At 45.2% G+C, this 18,111-nt stretch overlaps 1 protein-coding gene and 1 non-coding gene across 2 annotated transcripts in view; one reads left to right on the forward strand and one right to left on the reverse strand.

Annotated features, from left to right (window-relative positions):
• Positions 1-7,493, forward strand: part of LOC124556632 — a 79,829-nt gene extending 72,336 nt beyond the window's left edge. The window contains exon 3 of the mRNA XM_047130601.1: positions 6,746-7,493. Coding sequence (XP_046986557.1) covers positions 6,746-6,944 — 199 coding nt within the window. The 3' untranslated portion in view covers positions 6,945-7,493. The remainder of the gene's footprint in view (positions 1-6,745) is intronic.
• Positions 3,960-4,034, reverse strand: Trnas-cga. The gene has a single exon. It is a non-coding gene; the product is annotated as a tRNA-Ser (tRNA).
• Positions 7,494-18,111: the final 10,618 nt, after the last annotated feature.

Here is an 18,111-nt window from a genome sequence, read left to right on the forward strand (position 1 = left end):
GGACTCTGTTATGATAATTTAAGAGAAGTTGACACTTACAATACCGTTTGGAGAATTGTACCGTACGTAACATTAGATGCTATACCCGAACATTGTCAGAAGTCTGAAAGACAAGAAACGTTAGCAGTCCAGAGATGTCGGAACACACTGAAAGAACTGCATGCGGGATTAATAGAGCGTTGCCTGTTTCCGAAAGAAAGGGAAAGAAAATTAGCATTTAAGAACTCGTCGATTTCAAAGTCATTAGAGACGAATCACAGGCTCTTCGAAGGAACCATCCCGGTACTTGTGTGATAAAATTTGGATGTCAGCGTTTCACGGGAAACGTAACGATGGATTACTTTCAATCGAGAATGTTAGCATTACCACGCTATGGACAGTGCCGCCCTCTGTACTGGCTATACAGGGTCGTCCATTGATAGTGACCGCGTCAAATATCACACGAAATAAGCGTCAAACGAAAAAACTACAAAGAACCAAGCTCGTCAAGCTTGAAGGGGGAAACCAGATGGCGCTATGGTTGGCCCGCTAGATGGCGCTGCCAAAGGTCAAACGGATATCAACTGCGTTTTTATTTAAATAGGAACCCCCATTTTTATTACATATTCGTGTAGTACGTAAAGAAATATCAATGTTTTAGTTGGACCACTTTTTTTTCACTTCGTGATAGATGGCGTTGTAATAGTCACAAACGGATAAGTACGTGGTATTGCCGGCCGGAGTGGCCGAGCGGTTCTAGGCGCTACAGTCTGGAACCGGGCGACCGCTACGCTCGCAGGTATGAATCCTGCCTCGGGCATGGATGTGTGTGATGTCCTTAGGTTAGTTAGGTTTAAGTAGTTCTAAGTTCTAGGGGACTTATGACCACAGCAGTTGAGTCCCATAGTGCTCAGAGCCATTTGAACCATTTTTGACTGATGACCAAAGAAGTTAAGTCCCATAGTGATCAGAGCCATTTGAATCATTTTTGAACGTGGTATGACGTAACATTCCGCCAGTGCGGACGGTATTTGCTTCGTGAAACATTACCCGTGTTGAAATGGACCATTTACCAATACCGGAAAAGGTCGAATTGTGTTTATGTATGGCTATTGTGATCAAAATGCCCAACGGGCGTGTGCTATGTATGCTGCCCGGTATCCTGAACGACATCATCCAAGTGTCCGGACCGTTCGCCGGATAGTACGTTATTCAAGGAAACAGGAAGTGTTCAGCCACATGTGACACGTCAACCACGACCTGCAACAAATGATGATGCCCAAGTACGTGTTTTAGCTGCTGTCGCGACTAATCCGCACATCAGTAGCAGACAAATTGCGTGAGGAACGGGATTCTCAAAAACGTCGGTGTTGAGAATGCTACATCAACATCGATTGCACCAGTACCATATTTCTATGCACCAGGAATTGCATGGCGACGACTTTGAACGTCGCGTACAGTTCTACCACTGGGCACAAGAGCAATAACGGGACGATGACAGATTTTTTGCACGCGTTCTATTTAGCGACGAAGCGTCATTCACCAACAGCGGTAACGTAAACCAGCATAATATGCACTATTGCGCAACGGAAAATCCACGATGGCTGCGACAAGTGGAACATTAGCGACCTTGGCGGGTTAATGTATGGTGCGGAATTATGGGAGGAAGGATAACTGGCCCCCATTTTATGGATGGCAATCTAAATGGTGCAATGTATGCTGATTTCCTACGTAATGTTCTACCGACTTTACTGCAAGATGTTTCACTGCATGACAGAATGGCGATGTACTTCCAGCATGATGGATGTCCGGCACATAGCTCGCGTGCGGTTGAAGCGGTATTGAATAGCACATTTCATGACAGGTGGATTGGTCGTCGAAGCACCATACCATGGCCCGCACGTTCACCGGATCTGACGTCCCCGGATTTCTTTCTGTGGGGAAAGTTGAAGGATATTTGCTATCGTGATCCACCGACAACGCCTGACAACATGCGTCAGCGCATTGTCAATGCATGTGCGAACAGTACGGAAGGCGAACTACTCGTTGTTGAGAGGAATGTCGTTACACGTATTGCCAAATGCATTGAGGTTGACAGACATCATTTTGAGCATTTACTGCATTAATGTGGAATTTACATTGGAACAAGCGAAATAAAATGTTCAAACGTACCCACGTTCTGTATTTTAATTTAAAAAACCTACCTGTTACCAACTGTTCCTCTAAAATTGTGAGCCATATGTTTGTGACTATTACAGCGCCATCTATCACAAAGCGAAAAATGTGGTCCAACTAAAAGATTCATATTTTTTTACGTACTACACGAATATGTAATAAAAAATGGGGATTCCTATTTTTAAAAAACGCAGTTGATATCCGTTTAACCTATAGCAGCGCCATTTAGCGGGCCAAACATAGCGCCATCTGGTTGTCCCCTTCAAGCTAGACAAGTTTCGTACTTTGTAGTTTTTTCGCTTGACGCTTATTTCGCGAGATATTTGGCCCGGTCACGATCAATGGACCACCCTGTATAATCAGCGCTTCCTCGAGTTCTCTTTGTAGGTCGCAGCTTTACCTCGGAGGATATCTCTCGCAGTCAGAGACGAAACGTCATGAGAGCGTTTTATGCATCACCATGGCCTATCAGCCCGGAGGTTGTGAGTGGAAACAGCTGTGATGCCCCGTCAAGAGATACGTGTGTCCACAGGAGAAGTTAGGAGACACTTCTTCCGTAAATACAAGAAAGTCCCTCAACGGCAAAGTTCTGACCGTCCGAGGAGACATGCGACACAAAATCCACACGCACAGCGAAGTCACAAAACTGGTATTGTACGGCGTCTTCCGAACAACACGATGTAGCCTGAAGCCGTCGGCACACGGACCGTGCATCAGAACGTTGAGCGGTGATCGTGCCGATTTTCTGACGTCATAGCGTGGAAAAGACCGTTCGGGAGTCTTTCCGAACGTGCAGAGCAATATCTGACATGTCAGATATTCTGAGCGTGCGTCTGAGCGTTGACCAATGAGATGGCACAACGCCAACTACGTCACACGCACGCCGTCTCTCTTCATTACAGACTTATGAGGCGCCATATGGCATTCATTTCAAGCCTATATGTATACAGGGTGGTCCATTGATAGCGACCGGGCCAAGTATCTCACGAAATAAGCATCAAACGAAAAAACTACAAAGAACGAAACTCGTCTAGCTCGAAGGGGGAAACCAGATGGCGCTATGGTTGGCCCGCTACATGGCGCTGCCATAGGTCGAACGGATATCAACTGCGTTTTTTTTAAACAGAAACCCCCACTTTTTATTACATAGTCGTGTAGTACGTAAAGAAATATTAATGGACCACCCTGTACATGCCATTTCTGAGCACCAGCAAATTGAGAATCACTGGAAAACCCGTTTTTAATTGTGTGATTCGCTCCAATAAAATAATGAGATACATCATATTCGGGGCAAAAGAATTATTGTAACTTGCGTATTATAAGAGTGTGCTATCTGAAGGCAGCGACACACTGAAGATACACCTAAAACACATAGTTCTTGGTACAATTTGTTAAAATCAAATTTCAATTAGTAGCATATCTACGAGTAAGGTTTTCAGCAAGGAGTAGGATAATATGATTAAGACAAAGTGTGTGCTATTGGTTTAGCGTAATGGGTAGCACCACTGTTGGGAATTCATATATTTGTTGGGGCGGTGCTTCGCTTATTGACACCTCCAAATTTTTTTTCCAAGCATTCGCGTTTTTATTAGGTTCTGATACATTATTATTAGTTTAATATAAGTATATACTACAATATTTGATGTTATGTAAATATAAGTATATCTTTTCTTGAGGGGTGACTTTGTTCAATTGGCATAATCTCCAGGACAGCTTGCGCTACTTGTATAAAGATACCAGAATGAGATTTTCACTCTGCAGCGGAGTGTGCGCTGATATGAAACTTCCAGGCAGATTAAAACTGTTTGCCCGACCGAGACTCGAACTCGGGACCTTTGCCTTTCGCGGGCAAGTGCTCTACCAACTGAGCTACCGAAGCACGACCCACACCCGGTACTCACAGCTTTACTTCTGCCAGTACCTCGTCTCCTACCTTCCAAACTTTACAGAAGCTCTCCTGCGAACCTTGCAGAACTAGCACTCCTGAAAGAAAGGATACTGCGGAGACATGGCTTAGCCACAGCCTGGGGGAGGTATCCAGAATGAGATTTTCACTCTGCAGCGGAGTGTGCGCTGATATGAAACTTCCTGGCAGATTAAAACTGTGTGCCCGACCGAGATTCGAACTCGGCTAAGCCATATCTCCGCAATATCCTTTCTTCCAGGAGTGCTAGTTCTGCAAGGTTCGCAGGAGAGCTTCTGTAAAGTTTGGAAGGTAGGAGACGAGGTACTGGCAGAAGTAAAGCTGTGAGTACCGGCCGTGAGTCGTGCTTCGGTAGCACACAGTTTTAATCTGCCAGGAAGTTGTATAAAGATAATTTGCTCCTTTTTCTTTTGTGCTTCGTAATTCGCATGTTGCAAAGATTCTGCTACTGGGTAGGAACAGTGATCAAGTAAGACTGACCTTGGGGTTTTACAAAAATGTGGGAATGATGAAATAATGTTTATCTTACGCGGAGAAGTATTCCAAATTTGTACCGCAGTGTTTTTAGTGGAACTTTTATAAGCTTGTGTCCTTATTGACTGGACATGGTACTTTCCTTTTCGTGGACTATGGAGGAAATGTGCGTTTTAATAGAGCTAACGTGGGAATTTTATTCGCGCCCGTTGAGTAAACAGTGTGATTTACGAAATAGAAACATCCCGCAACTCCAGCTGGAGATCGTTGCGATCGCTATACCACGTTGGGGCCCACGTACCGTATGCACAAGTCGCATCGTTCCTGAGCGTTCAGCAGCACGTTCAACTTGGCACGCTCAATGTTAACGTTCGACAGCACGGTCCGTGTGCCGACAGCTTAACGGTCAGCTCTGGCGCACACTGAGGCAGACTGACAACAACACAGTAGGCGGCCAACACAGTAGGCGGGCGCCGTTGTCGGGCCAACAGCGTCTTTGTCTCTACCGGATATTACACTACTCGCTATTAAAATTGCTATACCAAGAAGAAATTCAGATGATAAACGGGTATATATTGCACAAATATATTATACTACAACTAACGTGTGATTACATTTTGACGCAATTTGGGTGCATAGATCCTGAGAAATCAGTACGCAGAACAACCACCTCTGGCCGTAATAACGGCTTTGATACGCCTGGGCATTGAGTCAAACAGAGCTCGGATGGCGTGTACAGGTACAGCTGCCCACGCAGCTTCAACACGATACCACAGTTCATCAAGAGTAGTGACTGGTGTATTGTGACGAACCAGATGCTCGGCCACCATTGACCAGACGTTTTCAATTATTGAGAGATATGGAGAATGTGCTGGCCAGGGCAGCAGCCGAACATTTTCTGTACGCAGAAAGGCCCGTACAGGACGTGCAACATGCGGTCGCGCATTATCCTCCTGAAACGTAGGGTTTCGCAGGGATCGAATGAAGGGTAGAGCCACGTGTCGTACCACATCTGAAATGTAGCGTCCACTGTTCAAAGTGCCCCCAATGCGAACAACAGGTGACCGAAACGTGTAACCAATGGCACCCCATACCATCACGCCGGGTGATAACGCCAGTACGGCGATGACGAATACACGCTTCCGATGTGCGTTCACCGCGATACCGCCAACCGGTGTGGCCGTGCGGTTCTAGGCGCTAAAGTCTGGAACCGAGCAACCGCTACGGTCGCATGTTCGAATCCTGTCTCGGGCATGGATGTGTGTGATGTCCTTAGGTTAGTTAGGTTTAATTAGTTCTATGTTCTAGGCGACTGATGGCCTCAGAAGTTAAGTCGCATAGTGCTCAGAGCCAATTGAACCATCTGATGCCGCCAAACACGGATGCGACCATCATGATGCTGTAAACAGAACCTGCAGTCATCCGAAAAAGTGACGTTTTGCCATTCTTGCACTCAGGTTCGTCGTTGAGTACACCATCGCAGGCGCTCCTGTCTGTGATGCAGCATCAAGGGTAACGGCAGCCATGGTCTCCGAGCTGATAGTCCATGCTGCTGCAAACGTCGTTGAACTGTTGGTGCAGATGGTTGTCGCCTTGCAAACGTCCCCATCTGTTGACTCAGGGATCGAGACGTGGCTGCACGATCCGTTGTAGCCATGCGGATAAGATGCCTGTCATCTCGACTGCTAGTCATACGAGGCCGTTGGGTCCAGCACGGCGTTCCGTATTACCCTCATGAACCCACCAATTCCATATTCTGCTAACAGTCATTGGATCTCGACCAACGCGAGCAGCAATGTCGCGATACGATAAACCGCAATCGCGATAGGCTACAATCCGACCTTTATCAAAGCCGGAAAGGTGGTGTTACGCATTTCTCCTCCTTACACGAGGCACCACAACAACGTTTCACCGTACAACGCCCGTCAACTGCTGTTTGTGTATGAGAAATCGGTTGGAAACTTTCCTCATGTCAGCACGTTGTAGGTGTCACCACCGGCGCCAACCTTGTGTGAATGCTCTGAAAAGCTAATCATTTGCATATCACAGCATCTTCTTCCTGTCGGTTATATTTCACGTCTGTAGCACGTCATCTTCGTGGTGTAGCAGTTTTAATGGCCAGTAGTGTATATACAGTGTATTGCGCAATGGTGAAAGCAGAGCAGGTGTGCTGAGTGGAGGGGTGTGTTGCAGGACGGTGGTGCATGAGCAGTACTGCATGTGCCGGCCGCGCACCAAGCTGGAGCGCAGGCTGGTGCTGGTGGTGGCGGCGCTGGGGCTGCTAGTCGTGGGCCTCCTCATTGGGCTCGTCCTCGCGCTCGCCAGGCACAGCCCCGACGTCGACTGCAAGGACGTCATCGCAGCCGCTCACCTCAAACTGTTCCGCGTCTGAAGCTGACACCACTTTTTCTACATACACGCGAAACAATATTCGTTTCGCAATGTACGATGTATTTATGGTTTAACTTTTGTATGTCCTGGATGAAATATTTATTAATTACGTACGACTGTTGACATCCCGTGTTCCAAATGAGCTGCTGCCACGCGAACGTCCTGAAAATCCCTGTCAGCAGTGTACCTTCTGGCCGCGTTGGCGCGGTGCGATGCGTCTTCGTTCTAAAAGTCCCTTTGTTGCAATTCTCAAATCCCAAGGGCTTATATCGCACTTAGGCATTGAGTAATTACAACAAAATAGCTTTCGCAAAAACAGACATAATGTCTGATAAAATAGCCGCAGCCAGTGATTTTACAATGTAACTTTTAATCCGTCTTGATTGCAAAATGTTTATTCGTATGACCGGTTTCGGTTCCTCTATAACCATCTTCAGATCTGTAAAGATAATGATGTTATGTTAGGTAATGTTAACCGGGGACCCAGAAACGACGGAGAGGCTCCGGCTCCGCCGCTGCCGCAATGGTCCACAACCCCACGACGACTACCGCAGTCCACTTCACCCCTCCGCCGCCCCACACCGAACCCAGGGTTATTGTGCGGTTCGGCCCCCGGTGCCCCCCCCCCCCCCCCCCAGGGAACGTCTCACACCAGACGTGTTGCGTGGTAGAGTAATGGTGGTGTACGCGTGCGTGGAGAACCTGTTTGCGCAGCAATCGCCGACATAGTGTTGCTGAGGCGGAATAAGGGGAACCAGCCTGCATTCGCCGAGGCAGATGGAAAACCGCCTAAAAACCATCCACAGACTGGCCGGCTCACCGGACCTCGACACAAATCCGCCGGGCGGAGTCGTGTCGGAGACCGGTGCTCCTTCCTGCCGGAAAGCAGTGCATGAGACCGCACGGCCAACCGGGCGAATGATACTAATTTACTACTTCACGAATGCGAACCTTTTTCATCTTATCTAATCAACATCAAATGTACCAGAACGTACCTGACATTTAGGTTACAACAGTAACCCGTTCTAATACAGCAACTTTCACATGCTGCGCCGCATAAAATTGGTTGACAGAATGCACGTCATTTATAATGTAACAAATGTACCAGACGCCACCTGTCCCTAAAAGTGTTATAATTAATATAAATGACGTGCATTCTGCCAACCAATTTTATGTGATGCAGCATGTGAAAGTTGTTGTATTTGGACGGGTTACTCCTGTAACCGAAATATCAGGTACGTTCTGGTACATTTGATTTTGATTAGATAAAATGAAAAAGGCTCGCATTCATGAAATAGTAAATTAGTATCATTATCTTTACAGATCTGAAGATGGTTCTAGAGGAACCGAAACCCCTCATATGAATAAACGTTTTGCAATCAAGACGGATTGAAAGTTACATTGTAAAATAGCTTTCGTTCGAAATTTCCATCCTTAGTACAAAAAAATTACTGCAAGCAAGTTGCCTGCCTGATTAGACACAGAAACGTGTTATTCGTTTTAATATGCAAAGAAAACAGGATTCGTAGTGATCAATACCATGGTGTAGAAAAAGCATTCTTCCTGTGGAGGACGATATTATAACGTCGTTACATTCTTCTGTCACCCCATAGTGTGTCTGGAAGTATAGTACTAGAAAACGCGACTGAGAATGTTATACCGCTAAAGATCATGAAACAGAAGAAGGAGTGGGAATTTTTTTCTGGGCTAAGATTGATGTATGTATCACTCTTACTCGATAAAGTTAATGTCTGCAAAATCATATGTCAATTTGATAGTAATAGTGATCAATACCTATAATAGCTCTCTAATTGTGTACTAAATCTACCCAGTGACAAATAAACGCTGACGAGATTAGTGAATTCTGACTCTTAAATATTGCAGAGCCGCTTACAAGCTACATTTCAAGTTAGTCAATGAGATACATCCGGAATTTCAAGACTGCTTATGTTATTTAGGAATGCCTGATCAAGTAACAAGTTAAAGCTGACCAACAGTACGGACACAAAAAGGAAATTACTTACATGGTAATTTATGACAGAGGTTATTTATAGCAATGAAATACTTGTAAGGAAATTTACTATAGCAATAAAATCAGCTGTTAGCTGTAAACATTACATATCCTTTGAGTACCTACATTTGTGCCATAGTTATAAAACAATCAACAAACAGATCAAGATCCGGAACAAAATGCGGCTGGAAACGTAATTTATCAAATTTCTGTATGACAAGCTGTGCCTCGCAATTGCGGGCCATCGCGCATTTAAATCATAAATGTATGTCTGAGTGAAGCTACTCATGTACCACCACAATAAAATGAAAACAGTGAATAGTAGAGGAAGTGTGAACGAGAACAGTGGCATATTGAAATTTACAAAACAATGTCAAGTTTTATTAACCCATTAGGACACTACCGCCCATTAAAATTGCTAGACCAAGAAGAAATGTAGATGATTAACGAGTATTCATTGGACAAATATATTATACTAGAACTGACATGTGATTACATTTTCACGTAATTTGGGTGCATAGATCCTGAGAAATTAGTATAAAGAACAACCACCTCTGGCCGTAATAACGGCGTTGATACACCTGGGCATTGAGTCAAAATGGTTCTGAGCACTATGGGACTTAACATCTGAGGTCATGAGTCCCCTAGAACTTAGAACTACTTAAACCTAACTAACCTAAGGACATCACACACATCCATGCCCGAGGCAGGATTCCAACCTGCGACCGTAGCGGTCGCGCGATTCCAGACTGTGGCGCCTAGAACCACTCGGCCACTCCGGCCGGCGGGCATTGAGTCAAACAGAGCTTGGATGGCGTATACAGGTACAGCTGCCCATGCAGCTTCTTCACGATACCACAGTTCATCAAGAGTAGTGACTGGCGTATTGTGACGAGCCAGTTGCTCGGCCACCATTGACCAGACGTTTTCAGTTGGTGAGAGATCTGGAGAATGTGCTGCCCAGGGCAGCAGTCGAACATTTTCTGTATCCACAAAGGCCCGTACAGGACCTGCAACATGCGGTCGTGCATTATACTGCTAAAACGTAGGTTTTTGCAGTCATCGAATGAAGGGGAGAGCCACGGGTCGTAACACATCTGAAATGTAACTTCCACTGTTCAAAGTGCGCGTCAATGCGAATAAGAGGTGACCGAGACGTGTAACCAACGGCACCCCATACCATCACGCCGGGTGATACGCCAGTATGGCGATGACGAATACACGATTCCAATGTGCGTTCACCGCGATGTCACCAAACACGGATGCGACCATCACGATACTGTAAACAGAACCTGGATTCATCCGAAAAAATGTCGTTTTGGCATTCGTGCACCCAGGTTCGTCGTTGAGTACACCATCGCAGGCGCTCCTGTCTTCGGTGCAGCGTCAAGGGTAACCGCAGCCACGGTCTCCGAGCTGATAGTCCATGCTTCTGTGCAAACGTCGTCGAACTGTTCGTGCAGATGGTTGTTGTCTTGCAAACGTCCACATCTGTTGACTCAGGGATGGAGACGTGGCTGTACGATCCGTTACAGCCATGCGGATAAGATGCCTGTCATCTCGACTGCTAGTGATACGAGACCGTTGGGATCCAACACGGCGTTCACGTATTACCCTCCTGACCCCACCGATCCTATATTCTGCTAACGGTCATTGGATCTCGACCAACGCGAGCAGCAATGTCGCGATACGATAAACCGCAATCCAGATAGGCTACAATCTGATCTTTATCAAAGTCGGAAACGTGATGGTACGCATTTCTCCTCCTTACACTGGGTGTTGTGTGATGTCCTTAGGTTAGTTAGGTTTAAGTAGTTCTAAGTTATAGGGGACTGATGACCATAGATGTTAAGTCCCATAGTGCTCAGAGCCATTCTCCTCCTTACACGAGGCATCACAACAACGTTTCACCAGGCAACCCCGGTCAACTGCTGTTTGTGTATGAGAAATCGGTTAGAAACTTTCCTCATGTCAGCACGTCGTAGGTGTCGCCACCGGCACCAATCTTGTGTGAATGTTCTGAAAAGCTAATCATTTGCATGTCACAGCATGTTCTTCCTGTCGGTTAAATTTCGCGTCTGCAGCACATCATCTTCGTGGAGTAGCAATTTTAATGGCCAGTATTGTAACTACAACTAGCTGATAAATCCTACACTAAAATGTAAAACAAAAATCAGATAAGGAATAGTGTTCGATAGGCAAAGCATATATTGGAGTGGAAGCTGTAAAAAACCTCCCATGAATTAATCCCTTTTACAACGAAATCTGACTCTGTTTATATGAATCCACTGTGAGGCCTAACTCTATTTTATATGGAATCAACTACGATCAACTATACCACACTCTACGGCTTACCTGAGAACAGGGAACTGTGAATATCATTTAACAACCCTACACTGGTGAAGCAGTACTTTACCCTTTCACCTTGATTCAGGCGGCAGCAGAAAACGGCGCGCTGTAGGAGACAAACGGTGACTGCGGCAACTGTAATATTCTGACGGGTCCACGAAAGTATGCGAACTACACGGTCTGGCGTTCTGATTATCAGAACGCAGGAAACTTCCCTATCAGAGCCCTGAAATACCCACAGATTTCAGTGTGAGGTGCACCCATTCGCTGATCTGGCCAAACCATTTTGACTCACAGTCACGATGGTGCAAGCTGCAATTGTGCAACGTCAGTTGGCCGATGCAGGACGAATAAGTTCAACCTCGTGGCACACGGTATGTCCAAGATAATATGCAAATCCACTGCCTGTTGTGACGTATATATATATATATATATATATATATATATGTTCGGTGCCTACAGTGTTACGTCTTTCAGTGTCACACAAATGTTTATTTTTAAAGGGGATCATTTAAGACTATTTCCATGGGTTCGCCCCTCAAATTTCTCCCCCATATCACAAAATTGTCGTCTGAGGTAGTACAACTGAAAAAATAAATTTCTTTTAAAGCACAGTTTCGTATGTAATTTATATTCAAAACCTTACACCTGTGTCACAGAACAAATCCTACATCGAGAATACTTTACACAAGTTTAATGGAAGAAATGCTTCCGATAATTATTACAATATTTAAAGAACATCAAAATGTGAACAGGCTGAAATGAACAAACAGTACATGAGACTATGTTAATCAATTCAACTGTAAAAAGCTAAGGAGCATATTATTAGCAAACTGAGAAATATGCTAAAGTGAAATGCCAAAATGAGCACTTCTCAATTGGGAGTAAATCAAAACAATCAGAATAGCTAAAAGAGAGCACAATAACATGAGCCATAAACGAATAAGAGCTAAGCAACTAAGCAAATAAGAGAATAGGCAAAAATGAGATGCCAACCAAATGAGAGCTGGCCGAACTCCGTCGGCACTTATATACGATTGCGCTCGTGGCGGCACCTCGCGGCCCGTACGCAACTTGTGCGATTGCTGTCGCAGGTCGACCCTTAATCTATGATGTTCCACTGTACAGCTGGAAACTGCAACAGGCTTTTAGTCCATCACAAGATACAGACCACTAGTCTCACCCACTAAGGAAAGACCTGAAGATCCCCAGCAGGGGAGGTCCAGAAGATAAAGACCCAGAAGAATCACCACCACGTTCCACTAAGCCTAGGTATGGGAGCCGAAATAGGAAAACGAAAACCGTCCCCACATTGCACAAACCAATCGAACTGTCTTCTCCTGTATGAATCTCCTATCTTGACGGTTCTGTTGGCTTGGTAGCTTCTCCCACACTGGGGGAATAAGCCTCTACTTTTCATATCCTGACAGAAGCCAATCAGGGACTCCAAATATGTTCAAAATGGTTCAAATGGCTCTGAGCACCAAGTGACTTAACTTCTAAGGTCATCAGCCCCCTAGAACTGAGAACTACTTAAACCTATCTAACCTAAGGGTATCACAGACATCCTTGCCCGAGGCAGGATTCGAACCTGCGACCGTAGCGGTCGCGCGGTTCCAGACTGTAGCACCTAGGACAGGTCGGCCACAACGGCCGGCTTCCAATTCTGTCTTGTCTGTAAAAAGAAGATTGTAGACTATAGAGGCATCGTTCTCACGGTAACAATGGCCACGTTTTGGCAAAAAACATCTGCCTACATGGGACAACGTCCCTCGTTTAGGAAATGATCCAATCCTTCCAGACCTACCATATCCAGTTTCTGAAAGAAAACTGTTAAGCTTCCCAGACAGTCGTGCCCCTGTAATATCTGTCACTAAAAGAACCTGACTATTACCTGGCGTCAGGGGAACAGGGATTGCAGTGCTACCTCCAGTGTACACCAGCTACTCTTTTAGTATCATCCCATCTTCTAACATGAGAATGTACAGAGCTGTACGGCCTTCCTGTCATTTACACAATAGCTCAGTTTACAGCAGTCTTTTTGAAATGTTATGCTCCACCCAGCTGTCTTCCACGACAGACTGGCGCCTGGCCCAGGTAAAATGTTTTGTAAACTGCCGCTCTTGTGTCCAATCCTAAGCAGAAGGAGAAGAGAACTTTGGCCAGAAGCCCTCTGCAGGTAAGAACCACTGAACACTGTTTCCAAGAATGACTTGCACAGCCAGGTCACTGTGCTCAGCATTCGCGGTCCCAATTCGTCTCATTTCCTCTTCCTGGTCTCACCTGGGTACAAACTCTCGACAGCTTACACATGCAGTCACAAGAACATTCTACCCACAATTTCCTCACGCAGAAAAAGTCATTAACCATATGCAGGAAATGTTGGACTGGGTAACACCGAGATCACACCCTAAAATATGAAAGTTAATCTGACTGACAATATTGTTAAAATGAGAGACTACGTCCCCGTTATCCAAACTGGACTCGCATTCGGGAGGACGACGGTTCAATCCCACGTCCGGCCATTCTGATTTAGGTTTTCCGTGATTTCCCTAAATCGCTCCAGGCAAATGCCGTGATGGTTCCTTTGAAAGGGCACGGCCGGCTTCCTTCCCCGTCCTTCCCTAATCCGATGAGACTGATTACCTCGCTGTCTGATCTCCTCCCCCAAACAATCCGATCCAATCCCGTTACCCAACAATTTCTGCATGGAGAGTGTCACACTTCAATAAAAAGGTTAGTGCGACATGGAGCAGAAGAAATTATTACACTTTAATTGGGTCTTCGAGAATGGTTCAAATGGCTCTGAGCACTATGGGACTCAACATTGGAGGACATAAGTCCCCTAGAACTTAGAACTACTTAAACCTAACTAATCTAAGGACATCACACTCATCCATGCCCGAGGCAGAATTCGAACCTGCGACCATAGCAGTCGCGTGGTTCCGGACTGAAGCGCCTAGAACCGCTCGGTCACCGCGGTCGGCTTCTTCGAGAATGACATGCTGGACCATGACAGTCTTACTAATTAAAAATACCACACCCTGTCTTGATCTCATTCAACCAGGGGTTATACACACACACACTGCTGCATGTCTGCAAAAGTAACGTGATTTTTCTGGATGTTAGAATTGTTCCTGTGGACCCTCAAGTTATTGACATAAACATCTGAATGTAAGTGCAATAATCGAACGGTTAAAAGATCATGCAGACATTTAAGTAACCCATTCACACCGAAGCTGATCTCAGAGATGACTGGTTATCCTAACCACAATACAATATCGTTGAGTATTGAGCATTTTCTGCCTCATAGACTTTGTAGATTTTGTTACCGCTACCCAAGCATTCACAATGTTTCAATCCTCTATGGAGACAAATAAAATGCCAAAATTTTATCCAAGTGTTCAGCATATTTAGGCAAGTCGCGTGCGTGTTTCTGTGACTTGTGTCATCTGTCACCCTTATTTCATAGTAAGGTTCTGTTCCTTTAGTTCAATGGTGTAAATAGAGTTAACACAAAATAAACAACATCTAAATGACATGTGAAACATAGTGAGGCTTGATACAAATGTAAATACATAACACTGTAACCAGTCGGTTTTTTGAATAGTTATTTATTATTCCATGAACCGGTTTTCGAACCTTTTCAGGTTCATCTTCAGATGGTTTTCCAGAAGTTACATATCTGTTCATAGCATAATGCTGGTGCTGGCTCTGTGACAAGAAGTATTTGCTAGAAATAGGTCTGTAACTTCCGGGAAAACATCTGAAGATGACCTGAAGAGATTCGAGAACCGGTTCATGGAATAATAAATAACTGTTCGAAAAAGTGACTGGTTGCAGTTTTATGTATTTACATTCAATTAACAGTCATGGGTTCTAAAATATCCGTAATGTATAAGCTTAATCCTTACACAAATGACAGACAAAATAAAAACACGAGTCAGCCTCAAAAAGTGGTTTGAATATTGTATGTATGTTAACTGGGGACCGAGAAACGGCGAAGAGGCTCCGTCCCCACCGCAGCCGCAGTGGTCCACAATCCCACGACGACTACCGCAGTCCACTTCACCCCTCCGCCGCTCTACACCGAACCCATGGTTATTGTGCGGTTCGGCTCCCGGTGGACCCCCCAGGGGACGTCTCACACCAGACGAGTGTAACCTCTATGTTTGCGTGGTAGAGTTATGGTGGTGTACGCGTATGTGGACAACTTGTTTGCATAGCAATTGCTGACGTAGTGTAACTGAGGCGGAATAAGGAAAACCGCCTAAAAACCATCCACAGACTCGCCGGTTAACCGGACCTCGACGCAAATCCGCCGGACGGATTCGTGCTGGAGACAAGGCGCTCCTTCCCGCCGGGAAAGCCGTGTGTTAGACCGCACGGCCAACCGGGCGGGCTGGTTTACATATTAGTGTATTTGTTTTGTGTGATCTTTTGTCAATGTTAAATTTTCGATGAGAGTGACCTTGTACCCCAGTACACATCAGAAAATGGTATTGTCCCTCATGTCAAACGTAGTAGGAAAGAAAAGTAAAAATTGCATTTAACCTAATAAAATAAATATAGGAAGGCACACAAAAATAAGAATGAAAAAAGGCAAACATTTTTAAGTCTCCTATTGCTCCGTTCTCAAGGGTCTTTAGGGAGACCAAAAATTAACTTTACATTAATCACACAAATAAACTCATTAGGTGTGTAACAAGTTGGCCATGGCAGCTATGGCGGCTCTGTTGGTTCTAAGAGAAGGGTTACCTTACTCCTTTACTTAATAGCATCATGGGTGGCAGTAGGACCTGCCTCCTGTCTATGGTAGCAACAGGTTGGCGTCTGGGCTACTGACAGTCAAGAGATGGAGCAGCAGTTTACAGACTCTCGCTCTTGTTGTAGTCTGTCCTCCAGCAGCAGTTGCCAGTATTGTGGTGAGTGTCCGGAGACGTTAATCACTTGGTTTGGAGCTCTCTAGTCCCACCTTTTTCGTCGGCGGTGGCGTTGCCTTCAGATTTGATTCTTCAAGCCTCTTGCATCAAACGATAGTGGCCCCAGTTGGGCGCGTGACGTCAGGGGCGAACCTTCGTTATCTTCTGCCTGCTGGCAAGGCCTCCGTGCGGATGTGCCACAATGTCTGGAATTCCTTTCCCTCTCCATTGGCGTGAGCGAAAGGGCCGAGAGGGACTCTGTGCATGCATCTACCGCCTGTGAGCCACCCCAATGAAGTCACGTCAGCCGGCTGTCTGCCCTGTCGCTTTGGGGAGGGAGATGTAGGGGGGGGGGGGGGGGCAGATTACCTGCAGCTGACAGCTACTGCTGTGGCCATGCGGTGGCTCGACTCAGCTGATGGCCATGTGGTGACGTCACATTACCAGCTGCAGGCGACGTCGCGCTACGTCACACCAGCCCCGCCAGCTGCCAACACCGACTCAGAGGAAGGCCTCGGCGCTTGTTGGTGACGTCACGTCAGCTAGGCACGGCGAACGCCAGGTCTGTTGCAGGCAGAAACGCCTGGGCGTGTTCATAACTATAAATCTCTTATGTTTGGACAAAATGTTTGGTATTGTTTTGGATTCTGCAGTTTTATTTAGATGAAAGATTTTCTTACTATCGTAAAGCTACAAATGAAGATCATAGTTCTGTATTACTGAATCCTGTCGAAATAAACGTAGATCAATATGAGAAGATGCTTTGCCCCATTTCAAGCTTCGGAAATTTTACATTCAAGTAACCATATTTACTTGATCCGTTTTGTTATCGAAACTTACCCCAACCCCCTTACAATGAACTCGTTTCTTTTATTTATTTATTTATTTTCGTTTGACATCGTCACTGGAAATATGAACTAATTTACATGTGTAAATGTCCAACTGTTGCCAGTCATTAGTTTACAGTCGTTTTCAACGAAAGGAATTCTAAACAGGAAACAAAATAGCTTCATACATCGAAAATACTGCTGAGCTTTAACATGCACATTAGAAAACATAAATATTCCCCTCTTGCAACAGAAAGGAGAAACTTTATAAGATAAAAAAAATTTATTTGATAAAACAAGTATCTCTCTTTTGCCTCTTCTTCTGTCCCACACCCGCTCCCCCAACGTGTACAATCGCAAGCTACTTCATTAACATTCAGTGCTCCTCATCCCATAGTTAACCAAGGTACCTAAAGATACAAACGTCACTTCCTCAGATTTACAAATAAGGTAAAGAAGCACAAATTCTGTTGCTGCTGGACCACGAGGTTGTTTTTGTATGTCAATCCTTAAAACAGGAGGAAACTTAAGTTCAGGAGTACACTATTTGTTAAGAAGTGTAATGAATTGCACAATTAACTGATTGCAGAAATCTCTCAGAACTATGTGTGTCGGTCAACTACCGCCAATAGTTTCATATTTTCTTGTGTCAGAGAGGGAGACACCACCATTATGAGTATGCCTGCAACAGACCTGGCGTTCGCCGTGCCTAGCTGACGTGACGTCACGAACAAGCGCCGAGGCCTTCCATTGAGTCGGTGTTGCAGCTGCACTGCAATGAGTACTACCAGCCCAGCACAGGTCTGCTTCTAGATCAATGTTTGGAAGGCTCTACCCCTCTGCACAATCCGTATCGCATATCTTAGTACTGTGTTTTTACAATGAATGTTTACAAAAACACATAGGTAGAAAATCATAACAAAAACTTGAACTGTTTATAGTTGAAACTTTACACTATGATTAATGCAAAGAACTGACTCATACCTTACGGCATTCTTTTATTTTAACAATGTTACTACTAAGGCTCCTTTAAAAAATTGCAGTCTTTCACAGATACAT

Source organism: Schistocerca americana, chromosome X (genome assembly GCF_021461395.2).
Source record: "Schistocerca americana isolate TAMUIC-IGC-003095 chromosome X, iqSchAmer2.1, whole genome shotgun sequence".
In the NCBI taxonomy this organism is placed as follows: Eukaryota; Metazoa; Arthropoda; class Insecta; order Orthoptera; family Acrididae; genus Schistocerca; species Schistocerca americana.